We start from the raw sequence: 15499 nt of genomic DNA on the forward strand, positions 1-15499 counted from the left end.
TAGTGATATAATCTATTACTTTTCTCTCTGAGCTTGGGCCTTGTGTAGTTTGTGTGTCCCTCAGTGTTGCACTCTGTCTCAGCTGAACTGCTGCTCCGCTGGATAAGGATCTAGAAATACAGAAATAAACATATTACCCATAACATTACCCATACAAGAACATAGACTTGTATGGGTACAACCCATTTCATTAATTTTACATAATGCTACTGTACAAGATGATTCTTCTCACCACTGGTGGCTCATTACTTTCTCTCCTGCCCTCAGACGTCCTGCTGTCAGAGCCACAGGAAGTAGGGGAGTACTCTCTCTTCTGGGCTGAAGTGCAACAGGGGATGTTATATATAGGCAGCGAGACCAAAATTATCTTAGGTTAACAACTAAACTTTTTTTACAATTCTTTTTCTCTGTTCATCAATGAGCACTGTCCCCATCAAATGAACTAATGTAACAAATGAAAATGCACCAGGATCCATAAGGGAATACACCCCGCGTGGTTTCCCCATATCCTCTCTGTAGGTGGTAAACAACATTGATTAAAAATCATCTCCAGTCAACCTAATAAAAGATGTAGAGATTCCATATATATATCTGATTCTTCAGGAGATGTCACATTTCAACATATATCTTAATATGCACAATATTGCAATATTCATCCATCAAAGGACTGCCTTGTCTAGACCCCACCACCACTAACTGGCTCACACATCTGGAACATCCAACCTGAATACTGAATATAATAGGTGTAACAAAGACTGATTTATTGCTGGGCTACTTTATTGGATTGCATTAAATTGTAAAGTGTGTAATTAATAAACTGGCAACTCAAATGGCAAATTACTTTTTTCCCTTTTCATTGACTTACCTGATCGTTTAAATGTAACTCAACTGTGGGAAATTAAAATTATTTTTTGTTTGCATATACCTGGTAAAGTATCAGACAGTTGTTGGGTGATGTCGGAGGTGCTACTGCTACGTGGCAGAGGGCTATCCCCGCCTCCCAGCTCCTCCTCTCCCCCACATTCTGACAGCTGGCACTCTTCCACATCTGCCAGGATAAAAGAGGTTACAGTTAAGACAGTGCCACAAGACAGACTAGAAGACCAGAAATCTTAAAATGGAAACACAGCAGGATACTGTATGTCTTTTGTTATCTTTAGGGGTTTGCAGGCACAGTGTAGATGAAGATTTGATACATTCATGAGAACATTAGGGAGGAATTGCGACATGCACACATGCAGTGGTGAAGCAGACATACTCTTGCTACAGATCGTATTTCAACTCACAAGACAGTCTTAAGTTAAAACATAAACCTCTGCTCCAAATACTGTCACAACAGACATAGAAACTGGCAGAATGTGACAGATAGTAAGGTGGAGGGAAAGGTAGGACGGAGGTCACAAGCACACAAACACATGCAGCTCTCAGAATACACTTTACCTGAGAGTCTGTGAGAGCAAGCAGAGTTACCAGAAGAGATACCAGGCAAGAAAGAGCTCACAGTGTGGAGCAGCATAGGAACACTTTTAGTAGTGGGCAAAGCCTCGTATAGATGGACACAGTTGCTGATGGACTGGCTTCTCTTAGCTTCCATCAGGGGAAGAGGAAGAAGAGGAAAAAGAAAGAGACAGTGGAAACAGAAAAGAGGTAAAGGGAAGAAGACAGTATTCAATAACAGCAAAGCATTGAATGCTGCAAAGGTGATTCCATTGATAAATACATTCTTGATCAGGTGCGGAGAGTAAATAAAGCACAGAAGTGCTAGAGATTGACCTCAATATCGTCTACATCAGTGGTTGTTGAGCTCTGAATATGAGAGAAATTTCATACAATATTACAACTGTAGTGTAACAAACAAAAACCAAAAACCAAAAACCAAAAAACCAAAAACAAAACAAACCAAAAAGAACCAAAAAAGACTGAAACCAAACACAGAAACTGTAAATTCACAACAGCGGGAATACAAGTTTGTTGGTTGCATTGACACTCAGTATTTCTATGTATTGCACCATCACACTGAGATTTGTTAGGACTATAGATTCTTGAGAGGGATATCAATATTTGAGGGTATAAAAAATCTAAAACAATTATTTTTACATATAAAACATAAACAGACAAGCTTTAAAAAGATCCCTTCAATTTGTTTTTGTAAAGAACTGTTAAAAACTGAGTACTGAGTGGGACATTTAACTATTTCTTTTATTGGCTGCAATATAGGCCAAAACCACATCAACAATAAGCTAATATTGACTGATAAGTTGGTTCAGCTGGCTCTAATTTAGACCGGTCCTCATCTCCCTCATCCCATGTGCTTTCTAGAGCTGCACCATCAGTCAGGACGATAAATTGGCTGAGATCAACTTACCGCAAATATATTGAATTGGTATACATGTTAAGATCACAGTACAAAAAATTTCAGCATCACTATTACATAGTTTGTCCAAAAGAAAACACAAGTTAATTTTTCAAATGTAAAATGTTGCGCTCCGTTTGCATTTTGGTCACAATTAATCTAAGAGATCCATATCAAGATTGCTTGTTAAATATAAGTGTTCATCAGCCACTACTACATACTACAGATTTTTCAAATGCACTGATATTGATATCAGTATCAGCTTTAAAAATGTAGTATTTTCTTTTATTTTTGGTCAAAATGTATTATTTTGTGATTTTACAGACATAAATTGGTAAAGGTAGCCCCAATAACCATCCCAGCAACGGGAGAGTGAGAGCTGATCCAACTGGATCTCTGCAGTTGTAGAAGCTTAATGAGCACCATAATGAAATATCCAGCCTTTTTTCTCTAATTATCAAGACAAGATCTCAGAACAATATTAGTTTGTATTTGCATGCATAAGTACAGCCAAGTTTTGACAGTTGTCAATGCTGAGGCATTGCCATTGTGTCTGGATAGCACTTCAGGGTTAATCTCAAAGAGAGCAATGAAAGAGGACAGTTCTATTCTCTGCTTTCAGCACACTTTAATTATGCCTTTTAGTGAGAGAGATACATCGTCTCTGCTACAGCCCGCCACTGCTTCCTATTTATGCATATTAATGAGCATTAATTACACTCTTAATGAAACTATCAAAAACTGCCATGCAATTGATGTGTGGGTCTTCTCTTGAGGAGTAGGGAGGAGGGCTGTCAGGCCTTTGAAGATCAATGTGGGAGAAATCCAATTAGGCCAAAGAAAGGGAAGGGAATTTGAAGCCGTAGTCTTTAATGTCCATCTTTGCTTACACACGGATACATATAAACAGACTAACAGAATAGGTGCATAAACATGCACATGAGACGCATAATAGATGTGTCAGTGCGTGCATGCGCGCACACACACACATGCATGCACGCACGCACGCACGCACACACACACACACACACACACCTTCTAAGACTTCATCCTTTAGGCACAAATACATCTGCTCTAAGCTCAACAAGCTCGTCATTTCAGTACGTTGGTGGTAATTGGAGAGGCGTACGGCAAGGAAAAGAAAAAGGATTGTCTCTGTCTTTTATCCTCCACATTAAGATTCTGTCTAGACAAAATTAAGACAAGCAAGACAGGCACTGCAGCTAGTTACTACACTACTGCCTCCCAGCTCAACTTATAATTAGACTGCCACATCCCCATCAGATAAGGGGTGTTTGCTGTGTCTGAATTGAGCTAATAACAATGAGTGTCCAAAGCTGGCCTCTGACATGGCATCGAGGGATTGTGCTGTATGCCTGCAATTGAGCTGACATGGAAACATGTTGACATTAGCCAGTGACATATGAAGGAAACAATGGGGGCCATCTGCTGGTGTCTTTGTCTGTGGTGTTGGGCCTTTCAACGACACCTGGGCTTGTGTACACATGGACCTGTCTGAAGGCTTTCACATGAAGTAAATACGTTTGATAAACCCTATGGTCTGACGTATTGCTCCAGAAGGTTATCCCTATTGTGTTGTTGGCCCACACAAAGCCAGAAGATTAATACAGCATGGATATAGAATAGTATATGCATCTGGAGGGACTTATAATAGCCATCCCTTTGTATTTTATTTTTGTCCACTTTGATGGATTAGTAATATACAGCTAACACGACAATACTGTTATCACTAGTATTACAAGTACTTACCAGAGGCCTTCTGTCTGACGTTGTTTCGGGCCTTCTCTACACCAGGAGCTCCTGATGTAGTGGCCGAGCGAATCCTCATGGGCTCTTGAACCGCTGGCCCGCCCTGCTCCCCCTGGTTCCTCCAACTCAGTGAGAAGGAACGTGCCACTGCTGCTGCCTTCTGGGAGTCCTGGATCACTCCTGACATGCAGAGAACAACACTTGCTGAGTACAGAGGTGTCAGTGTACATTTTTTTACTAATAATCAGATTTTTATATTTGGATTTAACACCACCAAACTCCACTGATATGCAAGACAGTTCTCTGTGGCTTCAAGCAACACAGAGTTTATATAGTATAATGGTATTTCAGACCTTAAAAAAACACCTTTGACTGTAAAGTTGCTGTAGAGGCTGTCAACATCAACTAGCATGTAGTGTGGGTATGATCTAAACTAGTAAGAGCTCACTGTCAAATACAGACTTAAAAGCACCAGTGGGTAGGATTTGAAAATGTCTTTGTGGCAACTACAAGTGGTAGTATAAAAAAACACACTCTGGCAGACAGCAGGGCACACTGATGGAGGGAGTTGGTAAGTTTATTTATATGTCATAGCTGTTCTGTTTACCTAGCAGTCAAAACCCAAAAGGTATTCAGTTTACAGTGACACAACAGAGAAAAAAAACACATTTGTGAACAGCTGGAACAACAGGATGTTCAGCATTTGTTATCGAAAAATTACTGAATTAATCGATGATTAAATTGTTGTTTCTGCCCATTGACTAATCAATTAATCGACTAGCTGTCAGCACTAATCAGTTGTTTAATAGGCCGTGTCCTTTTGAGCAAGGGCTCATAAAGTTTGCATCATGTGTGAGGCATCAATTCAGAAAATCCATCACACATACGTAGATTTATCTTCACAAATATTATTTTGACCAACTCCTGTTCTTTAAATAAAAGCTTTGACACACTCAACACGTGAGAAATAGCGCCTATAAAAAGGTTTCATGTTTTATTGTTTTAGAACATTGAATAAGTGATCAACAGAAATGACTTTTCAGAGTCAAAGTGAAAGAGACCAATACATCTAATCATAAAGTGAAATGTAGAAAAAAATTAAGCTCAAGTGGAAAATCACCAGAATTATCTTTCCACGAGTCAATTTCAAACCTTTTCACCAAACTTGCAGCCATCCCAATTTTTTTTATCCCCCCACTTCTCCCCCTCACCACGTCCTCTCTGCTTCTTCTCCTTCTGTTCACTGAGTTTGTCCAGGGGCAGGTTGCCCATGTCCAGGCCATAAACAGAGCGTGCCAGCACAGCCGTCAGCGAGTCCATGATGCTGGCCCACTCTGTCACCAGCTCCTCCCAGCAGGTAAGAGAGGACAGCACTGCCAGCAGCTCGTCCCATAGCTCCCGGGAGATAAATACGCACAGGTTGGCTCGCACCCACGCCACAATGATGGTCTGAATGCAAGATGAGACAACAGCAGATGAATTAGCATTGACAGACAGGGTTGCAGCAAGAAATCCCAGCCCCTGGTAAAATGTGACAACATAAATCTCACACTGTTACATCTAATTTGGTGTAGTGTCTTCTTGACTTTCTGTTAGCAAAGACCCCAACAGAAACGCACACACACACACTAAATATACAACAGGTTCCTGAGCAACATATGTTGATGGTTGGTCATACAAGAAATTGCATAGATTTACATGGATTCAATGTTTTGTAATTACATTGTACTATTAGTAAGAGTATCAAGAGTAGGTATGAAGTCATATCCCTCTTTTTTGATTTGATCAAAATACCCTGCATAGCAGTAAAAGTAAAGCTAAACACATGCAGACATACCCTAAAGAGTATAGATGCTAAGCTTTCAGCAAAGCTGTCTTTTCTTTGGTTTTCCTGTGGCCTCTTCATCACCGCCTCAGTGATCCTCAGTAGTACCTGCAGCATTTGCTCCCTGCAGAACCAATAAAATAAAATTTGAGAGTCATGAAGGAATATCTAAAAAAAAAAAAAAAAGTTAAAAAAAAAAAATAAAAATTCCATGTATCTTTGGATATTTCACTGACCATGTCTGTGTGTTCATCGTGTGCTCCATGATCATGTGCCGGTAGATGCTAAGAACACCCTTGCACACCTCAACCTGGTTTTCCAGGAGTTTAGGTACGTCCTGGCATGGCTCCAACAGGAACACATTGGATGAGTTGGTCAGGAACACCTACACACATTAGTGCATGATGACACAAACAGTAAGAAGTAAGATGACTCTAATCACCTTGTGCTTTGATCTCAGGTTAGAAACACACCTCTGGACATAGACACAGACCTGTAGTGTGGGCTGGATGCCAGCCTTGATGTCCCTGTTCTGCTCCTCAGTGAGAAAGCCCCGACTGATGGCGCTGCTGAACGAGTAGGTCCTCCCCCAGCTGGACGACCGTCTGTGACCATGACTCTCCGTCTTGTTGAAGACAAAGCAGGCCAGTCAAATGTTCAGTAGATGTAAGCAAGGATACTATGACAGATATTAAGCTGAGCTTTTAGTCTGTCATACATTTTAATAACAAATAAATAAACAAAGCCCTTGGTCCACAACTTACCCTTTTTGAATTACTTAGAAGCACCTAAGATTTAGTTTGGATCTATTGTGATTTTAGCATATGATGATTCAGAGGCCCTAAGTGGATCCTCCTCTGCAAATAATAATAACAATAATAATAACAGATTTTCTATTCCATTTATACTACACTGCCAATCCCTTTTGGACCCTTTTACAATATAATAATCAGTCACAACATTATTATATACACGATAGGAAAGTACACATTTACTGGCTTTCTTTTTACCTGTGCATGCATGCTGTTTGTCTCTGTGCTGAGTATCTGTTCAGAGCTGTCATCCACTTCATCTTCCTGGGCCGTTGTGTCAGGCTCTGTCATGAAGCTGGGCTTCTCCTGTAGGATCCACTTCCTGTACACTTTGATCACCTTCCTGGTTGCTGACGCCTCACAGGAGGGCAGCAGGAAAGCCTTAGTAAGGAGAACACAGAACATGGAGAACATGTTAACAAATAGTCCAGCAGACATAGTTCATGTAATCATAGTGTTGACGTCCAATCTGCATTATAATCATGATCCAGTATGAAAACTATGCAATAGCTAGAGTGAAATTATTTTTTGCAACATCAAATCAAGAATTGCTGCTTGATGGCACCACTGTACCTGGTGGAAGACCTCGTTGACAAAATTCACATTGTCCCTGGTGGACAGCAGGATGGCATGCACCATGTCATAGACATAGCGGTGCTCCTCCTCAATGCTACACAAACTGGAATCACTGGGCCGTCGATCTGACAGCGTGCTGCTGTTGGAGTGGCTCTTCTCAGGCTCCCCCGCTGGTCCGTTTGTATCCCCATCTGATGTCTTATCCTTCTCCTTCTCCTGGCTGCTACTGCCTGCAGTGACAGTCTGGCCACCACAGAGAGACAGCGATAAGTGAGAGTGCCTTAGTATACTATAGAGCTGCCTACTCAGAGTTAAATAATTGGTCACAAGAGTCTCATTGACAATAAATTCCTGAGTTGATGAGTTGTATTTTCTTCATTATTTTTTAAATTTCTTTACGGGAAATGAGCTTCTGTATTAATAATAATGTAATCATAATAATATTAATTTTGCAATTAATTCCGTTCTGTCTCTTCTCTGGACTCCTGCCACTTGATTTGCTCTTTTGTAAAGGCAAAATGTCCCAAAACAACACTATTACTGTATGTGCACTCAGTTGCCACTTTACTGGTTGCAACTAGCTAAACTAATGCAGTCTACTCCAACAGCCCTGCAATAAATTCTACCTTCATGAAGGTTATAATATTTAGTTTTTGTTGAAACTATTTCGAAGACTTGATTCACCTGTATGATCATTTTGTGGGATGTAGTCTGTAGTGCTATTAAACTATACTGCATTATGTGGAGAGGTGCTTCGGTTATTTAGCCTAGCCTCAATGACATAACTGAGGTGGACAGAATAAAATACATATGTATGAATACATGTGTGTGAAGATTTTATCAAAATCCTAGTCCTTTGTGGCCAAGTGTCTTTACACAGATACAAGTGTTCAGGGGTTTTGCAGCAACAATATACTCATAACACATCTACCTCCTCCCTCCTAAATAACAGTATGACAAATAAACAGAAGGGTACTGTCATACTCACCTGGATGAGTTTGGGAATGACCTCAGTGCCATTCTTGGCGCTCTGCGCCGCAGCAGCACTGCTGACATACTTCTTCTCCAGGAAGAAGGTTACCAGCCAGGTGATGAAGGCCACACGGGGTGCCAGGTACTGGTCCCTGGTGCAGAAGGTGCTCTCATTGTTCCGCGTCACTGGCACATACAAGGGTTTTGGTCTGTGGTGGGGGAGGTCTGATAGAGGAAGAGTGGAAAAGAATAGAGGATAGTAACATAGGGAGGGGCAAAAAGAAGAATGCAAGGAGTAGAACGAGAGAGATCAAACATCAGCTCCAAAGGTCTGGCCGTGAGGGTATTCAGAGTTTTCCCAACTGAATCAAACTATTCACTCAACCATGAAGCCTTGGAAACTTAACATGCATTATATCACTTCATTTTCTACCTGTTCACTTATTACACCTTACACGTCTATAATCATCCTCCTGTCTTTGACTTAAATAGTGCATTTTTATTGTGTTACTGCGAGCGCACGCACACATGCGCACACACACACACACACACACACACACACACACACACACACACACAAGCAGACACACACAAACTTTATTACTGTTTCCATATTGCAGTTTCCATATGCTACAGTTCATTTTTGCTTATTACCAGCTCTGCTAATTTTAAATTAATAATAATCATTCTTTTTATTGTTGTGCTGAACAGCCTGCAGAATGAACTGTATTCCATATGGTGAATTAAAGTCTGCCAGTTTATTGAATAGAAGCTTTAGCTCCCATGAAGATGTACATAAGCAGACATTACAAACAGTCAAGCTGAGATTTTACAACCCAGACAGCAGTCTGTAAGTACAGTGCAACACAACATGGTGAGTACACTTTGCAGTAACATGCTCACTATGAAAAGGCTTCTGCACAAATATATATGTCAGCTTACCTAATAAAGGCTTGTAGAGGTTTGTGAGCTTGGTGAAGGATGGGAATAAATGTGGAAGGTAGTACTTCTTGAACAGGCTGAAGAGAAACCTGAAGCCTGTGTTCTGGTTCTCTTTGTTCTTCCATTCTAAACTGGATGCCTGGCAGACAGACAGCACAAAGGCAGACAAGGTCAGGCTACAGGGAGAGGAGATGGTTCCAGAGTCACTCAGACAGTGAAAGTATATTGTTTCCTACACAATAGTTTGAAAGTTCTTTTAAGAAACAGTAAACAGGGAAAATGCTTTGGTCTAGGTTCACATAGTATTAACAGACTCTGACTTAACACACTTAACAACTGATATTGTATTTAGTTTTTTTTTTTTACTGTTGTACACGACAGGGATTACAAACTACCTGAGCACACATCAACACCATGACAACATCTATATTGTATACTCATATAAGTGCTGTCATATTCATAAATTTGTGGGAGATCCTTCCAACCAGGTTGCTATAAAATTTCAAAAGCTAAAAAGAATATGGGTTAAACGGTTTCAATTGTGCCAACATTTGTCCCTGTATCTCACTTGCAACCTTGCACCACAATTTAACCCATGTCATTTGAGATTCCGTTATGATAACTATATTATCGCTGCTGGCGGCAAACAGTTGTGCAGGCTTTTCTCAGCATAATTAGTTATTACCTGAATGACCATGTACTTGAGCAGGGTTTCAAGGATGTAACAGGTCTGGTCATCTGCAACTTTTTCTCCCACCACAGCTGGAACAAGCGGGGTAATCTCCTCAGGCACCACTTTTGCTGCTCAGATTGACAGACACAAAGACCTGAATTACTTCCAAAAAAACAAGAGTTCTCCACTAAAAATGAACATAAACAGTCTGATATCGGTTTAATGTTTTTTTTAGATGGTCTCAATGACCACCCACATCACATCAGGCGACACAAATATTACAGAATCTATGTCATTATAAATGTACACATGTAGAAGCATGCACATCCCTGCCTCACCATCAGGGGGGTTGGAGAAGGGGTTGTAAATGATGGTGTCAAGGGTGCAGGGCCCTCTGGTGGAGGGCACAGCAGGGAATCCTGGCACCAGACAGGCAAAGATAAGAAACTGCTCCTCAGCACAGTTGTCCCTCAGGGCCTGCAGCCACAGCAGGAAGAGACGGATCCCCTCACAGCGGATCTAGACAGGAGGACATTGGGACGTATTAATGGACACACAAAGTAAAATAAAACACTAAACGTGACATACTATGAAGCCAGATTTTTTAAAGTTAAAATTCATGTTAATGTTAAAGGGATATGCGTGATTAGTCGACTATATGATGAAATGTCAGCAGAAGAAATACTAGCTGGTTAAACTAATCATTATCTTATTGATGTAGAACGCCGGTTAACTGTTGTGTTTAAGATGTTACGTAGCCGCCTGCCACTCGCTGGGGCTGCACACCTGGCAGATGACAGCCCCCCTCTCCCTGCACTAATATCCGGATGTTGTAAATAAGTAAGGTGGAATGTGGGACTGTTGAAAACTCATAAAAACCAGCCTGCTTTTACAGTAATTTGATAAGGTTGTATGTTTGCTGTGTCAGAATATACTGGTATATACCTACTCAACTTGATTGTTTTTCTTGCTTTTAGTCAAGTGTTCTGAATGTAAATTTCTGTTTAATCGACAGGGAAATCAGTCGTTAGAAACATCCCTAGTTACAGTGCATCATGTGGCTGGAAAAAAAAAGATTTCTCATATCTTGTGACAAACATTACCTTGAATGAATTTCCAGTGTGTAGAAGCTTTTTCAGAATAGAACCTGGAAGAAAAAAACAAAACAAAAAAAACACAACTGTCAAAGACTTTTGCAATACAAATAGTGAACAGAAGTCCCCTTCATGACAAGTAGGGCCATGACAAACAGCACAAAACTGAAAGGAGGAACCCGCTTGTCATCTCCAGTGACCAAATTGACCTTGATGGGTGGTCCTGACAAACTAGTGGGGAGAGTGGCAACGCTTCACATTTTACTGATGAAAATTAACATCAGTTGGCAGCGACATGCATTCATGAAGGCAATCTGGTTCTGCTGTAATCAAATGAGACATTGCTCTGATTGCTAAATACCTTGGGCGGATGAGGTCTGTGTGTGTGTGTGTGTGTGTGTGTGTGTGTGTGTGTGTGTGTGTGTGTGTGTGTGTGCGTGTGCGTGAGTTAGGACATACACTTGACAGCCTGCAGAGAACACTGTTATTATGAGGACATTGTGGGCTTGAAGAAATGTGGGCTGGTACTAAGACAGATTTTAAGTTTAGGATAAATATAACGTATAACTTTAAAAGTTATGTTAGAGAAGTTCAGAGGTATGTTTAAGTCTTAATAAAAAAGGTTTTTTAACTGAGTGATTTGACTCAGGCATATCTAAGTGGTAGCCATGAAGACCAGGCTGAGTTGTTCAAAAGTATAAATCAAGCTTACGTGTTTGCACGAGAGTTTATATGCGTGCTTGTCTGGTGCTTTTATTATTCTCCTCTCAATGGGTTAAATCAATAACATTTCTGTGGTCCTTACATAAAGGAATCCTTTCATAGTTCTTGGGCTCAGGACAGAAGGAATTAAAAGTAAGCAGACAGAGGAAGATAAAAGGTGTGAGGATTTTCTTCAGCTTTCAACGGTTTGTGTCAAATGTCTGTGACCTTGCAATCCTCAGCTAAAAGGACAAAAACACTAAAAGTCATTAATGCCATTCCTGACCTACTCAACCCACCACAAGGAATTTATCACAGCGAACTGAAATGCTTTGATAAAAAAAAAAAAAAAAAAAAAAAATGGGAAAGAAAAAGTTATCTTAGGAATTCAATTAAAAAACAGGTATGCCAAGAAGCTATCCAGCCACCACCAAACATTCTTCAGGGGAAAGTACAGTGACAGCACAGCATCTTGACCGGTGACACACAAACTGATGAGCGGCAAAAAAAAAAAAAAAAAAAATTCTGTGAGTTCAGGAGAAGGCCAAGAGGCAGCTTTAAACCTGTGATGATTTGTTGTCCAATGACTGACAAAAACGAGAAATTGTCTGGGGCAATCTCCCCGAGATGAGTCTTGATATTTGGAATTACAAGCCTGAGGGGAGGGCCAATCTACGACTGATCTAGACCTAGACTGTTTAGCTGCCAGCGGCTGACAAACAACAGTTATAATTGAGGTTATCGCTTCATGCAAGGTTTTCCTTTTTTGTGTGGGACTGAAATCATGCCAGCATAATTCAATTACTTATTTGCATTTCAAATGAAGTGCTCATTTGCATTTCCCATTTACATCCCCTTCTAAGACTAATTATTTTCTCTTCATTATGGAGGGCTGAGGCATGGTGATGGTGACATTTTTTTGTCACCACCGCCATGTGTATCTTAGAGGTTACAGAAGCTTCAGGAAGAAAGACACATACACAGTACATGTAACTACCTGTCAGGTATAACAATCCGAGAGTGGTTGTAAATCAAGGTAGTGCCAAGTATTTCATGTTGGTAGAAAACTTATCAATACATACCTATACTGTGAAACTGCCATCGGTTGTAGATCTTCTCAGGCAGAAGTTGTAGAATTTTCTAATAGAAACAGAAAAAGTAATGATTAGGTTTAGTAGATATTAGTTGCTGGTTATTAGAGTTTGGTACATTTCAGTAACAACTATATTTGCAGTTGCATTAGGTTGGATAGTCAGGTCTTTTTCCTTCACCATCAACTTTGCTTTAAGCGAGAACCTCAGCACTGACCAGCTTGAGGCTTAACCTGGATTTTTCTTTTTAGAGCTGAAACTATTACTCAATTATTTGACAACAAAAAATGTATATCAGCAACAATTTTGATAATCGATTGATCATCAAGTCATTTTTTTTAAAGCAAAATGGCAAAAATCAGTCACTTTGGGCTCTGGGAAGTTGGATTTCTGACATTTTATAGATCAAACAATTAATCAATAAATCAACAAAATAATCAGTATTGTATCTGTATCTGTCTGTATCCGTCTTATTTGACTCTAAAGTAAAAGAAAAGGTCGACTTTGCTTTGGTAAGTAGCACTGTTTGACCAAAGCAGTATAAACTTAAGGAATGCAGCATCCTTGCCCTTTCCCTCCACTTGGCCTTGCATGTCTGCAGATCCTGTCTGTGACACAGGGCAGCACAGAGAAATGTCATCACCTCGCCAACAACCGCTTTACAAATCAATTAGAGTGCCCTAACCTTTCAGCAGCCTATCATTATTCTTGAATGCAGCAGCAGGTTAACTGGGTCCCTCTGGAGAGATGGAAAAAAAAGGCTGGGGGACGGCAGATGTGTGCGCGCATGCACGCATGGCTAGTTAATAGTCAGTGTGCTGTGAGCAATTGATGCCCCAATGGCTCACTTCTCATCAAATCCTAATCACTGACCCAATAAGACTTTGTGATTACAATGTAGAGGTCAAGTCCGTCCTTTACTGTGTTACGTACAGTATGCAGCTCTGACCCACTTAACCAGACAACCAACTCTAGTCGACATGATAAAAGGCTCATCTGCCCTGGAGAGTGAGAAACACACTAAAGCAAAGGATACAGCGCATAAGAAAAATGTGCATGACAGAACTAAAAAGATTAAGTCCTCTCCAGCCACAGATTCAAAGTGCTACAGCAGTGAGGAAAAAAAGAAGAAATACAAAAAGAAAGATGACAAAGTATAAGAGAAAGCTTCAGAGCCTATAGAGCATCAGAATAAAACTGCCAAGAACCAGCTTTTATAACCTCAAGGATTTTTTGCTTTGTTGATATAACAATAAGGTTTATGAAGATGAAATTATTTAATAAATGAAACTGAAGTTGAATAATTGTGTGAATATAGGTTTGGTATGTTATATAAAGAAATGTGTAATTTTCATGATATACCTAACAATATTTCATATGTAATTTTTAGACAATAATCTATACGTATTAGTTTGTTTTATAATATTAACTGATCATACCCTGTTGTTAAATCTTCGTCTTACCACCATAATGTTGCTCTGGAAGATGGCATATGGTGACATTTTGTTGTCCAGTGCTATGCCACATTATTCTGAGAGCCGTGGCATTCCAGAAGTCATCTCATGTTTTGAGTGTATCAATTTGTCAACAACTGCCTTCTTCCCCTGTCATCGTCCATCTTTAACTTTCTGTTCTTGTCCTCTGAAACTAAATCCCTGTCATTATCAGTGACACGGGAGATACTGAAAGACATACATCACTTTAAGGGGGTTCTGGATGACGATCTGTGCTGCTCAACTTCTCTCTGATCCACAGATGTGATGATATGCGTGTACAGGCGTGTGGCTGCACCTTGCTATTGATCCCACATGGGATTATTATATCTCCGTAAGGCTCTGTACTGGTCTCCTCCACTCTGTCTCCTTGGTGCAGCAGACACATTATGCTAGGCAGTAACACAGCAGGGTAGCCTGCTTAAGCCTTTGCCAGTGTGTGTGCGCAGACACAATAACACCATCTTTCTCTCTCCTTACAGAGCACCAGGAAGGGAGAGTGGGAATGAGATGGAGAAGCTAGCTCAGAAAGACTCCCCGTGGAGCTGGAATGGCGGCCGCAACAATGAGGAATTTACTGGGTGATATGCGGCGAATGCAGAGTCTGCTGGACTAGAGGTTGGTGGAGTTACTCTAATCTGCAGCCATACTCCAGCATAAAGATGGGGGCATTACTGTGGTACAACAGCAGCCGTAACACATTTACATGATCCGCACTTAGGTTTCCAGCCACAGGGCCTGAACATGAGACATAATACACTTCTCCCAGAGGTGGTCTACAAGGGCTTTTAGATGGCAGCAGCAGACACTCAGCATTCTCAGAAGAAATGCAGTTATTTACATATTGTTTAGGTTTTTGATAACATTATTATAGCATCTAAGGATGATGAAATCTCCTGAGAGATGATGACAATGGAGACATAAAACATTGACCTATTAACACAATGTACATGCCAGATCAGAAAACAACTAAAGTGTCAATTACATAACAAAACGAAGATCATAGAGACAGAAATAGTGAAGTAAGTAAAGCGAAATAACTGTTAATTAAAAGTATTATCTTTCCATTACAGCAGAGCATACTTCAGCCTACGAAGAAAATGAGTCTCTGACTGTACAGTCACTTGTTGGCCTCATGCACTGTGAAAAAAACATAAGTTACACACCGGCTTTGTTTAAAATGCTTTCTAAGGTAA

The 15499-nt window shown here is 40.4% G+C and overlaps 1 protein-coding gene across 5 annotated transcripts in view; it reads right to left on the reverse strand.

Moving 5' to 3' along the window:
• The window catches only part of ralgapa2 (Ral GTPase activating protein catalytic subunit alpha 2), an 89620-nt gene that overhangs the window by 51872 nt on the left and 22249 nt on the right, over nt 1–15499 (reverse strand). For 4 of the 5 annotated variants that reach the window (XM_087172225.1, XM_087172222.1, XM_087172223.1 and 1 more), the window contains exons 4-19: nt 12802–12859; nt 11027–11070; nt 10262–10442; nt 9936–10051; nt 9251–9389; nt 8325–8533; nt 7334–7579; nt 6959–7141; nt 6442–6573; nt 6185–6333; nt 5961–6072; nt 5335–5572; nt 4124–4303; nt 926–1048; nt 233–318; nt 20–110 (exon numbers count right to left, since the gene is read on the reverse strand). In XM_087172225.1, the coding sequence (XP_087028351.1) occupies nt 20–110; nt 233–318; nt 926–1048; nt 4124–4303; nt 5335–5572; nt 5961–6072; nt 6185–6333; nt 6442–6573; nt 6959–7141; nt 7334–7579; nt 8325–8533; nt 9251–9389; nt 9936–10051; nt 10262–10442; nt 11027–11070; nt 12802–12859 (2287 nt within the window). Of the gene's footprint in view, nt 1–19; nt 111–232; nt 319–925; nt 1049–1440; nt 1588–4123; nt 4304–5334; nt 5573–5960; nt 6073–6184; nt 6334–6441; nt 6574–6958; nt 7142–7333; nt 7580–8324; nt 8534–9250; nt 9390–9935; nt 10052–10261; nt 10443–11026; nt 11071–12801; nt 12860–15499 lie in introns of all 5 variants that reach the window. The other variant, XM_023399892.2, reaches the window with a different exon arrangement.

The sequence above is a fragment of the Seriola lalandi genome, unplaced genomic scaffold (genome assembly GCF_002814215.2).
Source record: "Seriola lalandi dorsalis isolate HSWRI2012SDOR001 ecotype SW California unplaced genomic scaffold, Sedor1 jcf7180002052126, whole genome shotgun sequence".
Lineage (NCBI taxonomy): Eukaryota > Metazoa > Chordata > Actinopteri > Carangiformes > Carangidae > Seriola > Seriola lalandi.